General features: G+C 52.0%; 1 protein-coding gene across 1 annotated transcript; it reads right to left on the bottom strand.

The window, feature by feature from the left end:
• Positions 1–1,479: 1,479 nt before the first annotated feature.
• On the bottom strand, positions 1,480–2,418 carry LOC104988149 (olfactory receptor 10P1). Its single transcript, XM_010839364.1, has one exon. The coding sequence runs from the start codon at positions 2,416–2,418 to the stop codon at positions 1,480–1,482; it is 939 nt and encodes a 312-aa protein (XP_010837666.1).
• Positions 2,419–2,758: the final 340 nt, after the last annotated feature.

Below are 2,758 nucleotides of genomic sequence, written 5' to 3'. Positions count from 1 at the left end.
AACTCTTTGACAGAGAGAGCGAGATGGTGGTAGGGGACAGCCTCCAGTAAAGTCAGAGGTGAGAGCACAAAGCAATAAAGTAGGCAGACTCTGGTTTTTTGGGGGAAGATGCTTGAGAATATCCAGGCGGACTCCTGAGGCTCGATCCCGCCTTTGCGTATGCCGAGCCTCCTTCCTCATGACCTTTGTCACAAGTGGAATGCCTCACTGGCTCCCGGCACCAGATGCCACTTCTACAGCAGGAACTTGCTTCTTCAGCTGCAGAATTCTTTGCTGTTGTCAGAGAGAGGGGCTGCTCTCTGCCTTTTGTGGGCACTGGAGCCTCAGTCAAAGTTAGGCAATGGTGCCTCCAATTGGTGGAAACGGGTCATGTGCCTGGGTGGGGGTTTAAGAACTATTCTCAGCTCTCAGAAGGAGGTAGTTTTTCTCCCCGCCAGACTTCTAAAGTGAAGGATTCTTCTAACAATGAAGGAGGGTCCAATGCTGGGTGGCCACAGTGACTGTTAAGTGTCCACTTTCCAATTCCCATCCAGCGTGGCCTCAGGGCTTCATATGGTCTGAGGTGCATATGATGGATGTCTGGGATCAAGCTGATGGCACAGGTTGAGAGAAGAACAGGGGACACTGGGGAGATGCTCTTGACAGTTGGACATGTTATCACCAGTTAAGGATGATGTCAGAAATCAAGGATGAGGAAAGGCAGGGAGGAACATTCATGTGGGCTATTTCGAGGGGATAACAGTTCCCTCTCTTCTAAAAGGCATCCAGGGCATAAGATTGCAGTGTGTTTCTGGGAGAAAGGAGATGAAGGGCAAGGTAAACTTCATGGCCTCTAGGTGAGTCACTTAGTTGGATGTCACGTTCATAGACGTGTGCCTTCATGACTGACATGGATCTCTGATGACTGGTGTAGCCATGACAATCACCTTGTTTAGGGATCCAGAACAGCCTAGAAGATGTTCAGTATTCTTCCCCATAGGCAGCATTCCTTCCCATTCTGCCTTGCCCTAATAACTCATTCTTTGAGAGTGAGTCTGGGGTGTGGGAGAGAAGGTAAGTTCGCAATTTCTCTCTGTTTTAATGTCAACCCTTTCTGCCAGGAAGCCTAATCCCTTTGAGATGCTGCATGGGGCTTTTCAGGTGGTGCAGTGGTGAAGAACCCGTCTGCCGATTAAGGAGACACAAGAGACACGAATTCGATCCTTGGGTTGGGAAGATCTCCTGGAGGAGGAAATGGCAACCCACTATAGTATTCTTGACTGGAAAATTTCATGGACAGATGAGCCTGGCGGGCTACAGTCCATGGGGTTGCAAAGAGTTGGACATGACTGAATGACTGAGTGTGATCGCACACACCCCCCCACACACACCCACACACACCCACACACACATGGTTTCTGGTCAACTGGGTTTTAAACTAGCATCTGGGGGCTGGGAGGAGCATCAGTGAGTGAGTGAGCAGACAACCCCTGAGTCTTTTCAGGGTGAGGGGACCTGCCTCTTCACCACATGCCACAGGGCTTTTGTCACCTCCTTGTTCCGAAGGGTGTAGATGATGGGGTTCAGCATGGGTGTGATGACCGTGTAGAACAGGCTGAGGATGCGGTTCATGGTGACAGAGGAGCCTGCCCGGGGCCGGATGTAGGTGATGCTGGCCGTTCCAAAGAAGAGGAAGACCACGAGCAGGTGGGAAGAACAAGTGGAAAAGACCTTTCGGCGGCTCAGGGTGGAGGCCATTGCCAGGATGGCACTCAGGATGTGGGCATAAGAGGTGACAATCAGAGAGAAGGGGACCATGATGAAGACCACAGTGGCCATCATCACAGAGACCTCGCTCCTGTGCTTCCCAGCACTTGCCAATCTCAGTACTGGCAGAATGTCGCAGAGGAAGTGAGGGATGACTGGGCGGCTGGGGAAAGGCAGGGTGAAGATGAGGGAGGAATGGGTGGTGGCTGTGATGATGCCCATGAGCCAGGAGATGCCCACCATGGCCATGCAGGCCCGCCAGCTCATGAGGGTGGAGTAGTGCAGGGGCTGGCAGATGGCAGCGTAGCGGTCATAGGCCATGGCTGTGAGCAGGCAGCACTCTGAAATGCCCAGGACAATGAAGACATACATCTGGGCTGCACAGCCCCAGAAGGAGATGGCACGGGGGTGCGGGAAGGCCAGGTCAGCCAGTGTCCTGGGCACAATGTCGGTGGTGTAGAGTAGCTCCACCAGGGAGAGGTGGCGCAGAAAGAAGTACATGGGAGCGTGTAGGGTGGGGCTGGCCTGTGTGAGGAGGATGATCAGAGAGTTACCCAGCAAGGTCACCAGGTAGACCAGCAACACCCCCCAGAATAGGGGGCCTTGCAGGGCCCTGAGGTCGGAGAATCCCAGAAGGAGGAATTCAGGCAAAGTCTGATTTTCTTTAGCCATAAGTTCAGGCTGGAGCCTATGGCACAACCAAAAAAGAGATGTTAATATAGAAACAATTGGCCTTTATATAATTTAGTAAAGCACTTTACATACAGTCCCTCTTGAATCAACTGAGATAGGCTACCCACTCCAGTATTCTTGGACTTCCTTTGTGGCTTGCTTGGTAAAGAATCTGCCTGCAATGTGGGAGACCTGGCTTTGATCCCTGGGTTGGAAAGATCCCCTGGAGAAAGGAAAGGCTACCCACTCCAGTATTCTAGCCTGGAGAATTCCATGGATGGTATAGTCCACGGGGTTGCAAAGAGTTGGACATGGCTGAGCGACTTTCACTTTCAAGGGT

Source organism: Bison bison, unplaced genomic scaffold, assembly GCF_000754665.1.
Source record: "Bison bison bison isolate TAMUID 2011002044 unplaced genomic scaffold, Bison_UMD1.0 scf7180017864115, whole genome shotgun sequence".
In the NCBI taxonomy this organism is placed as follows: Eukaryota; Metazoa; Chordata; class Mammalia; order Artiodactyla; family Bovidae; genus Bison; species Bison bison.
This window is presented reverse-complemented; position numbering and strand designations above follow the sequence as displayed.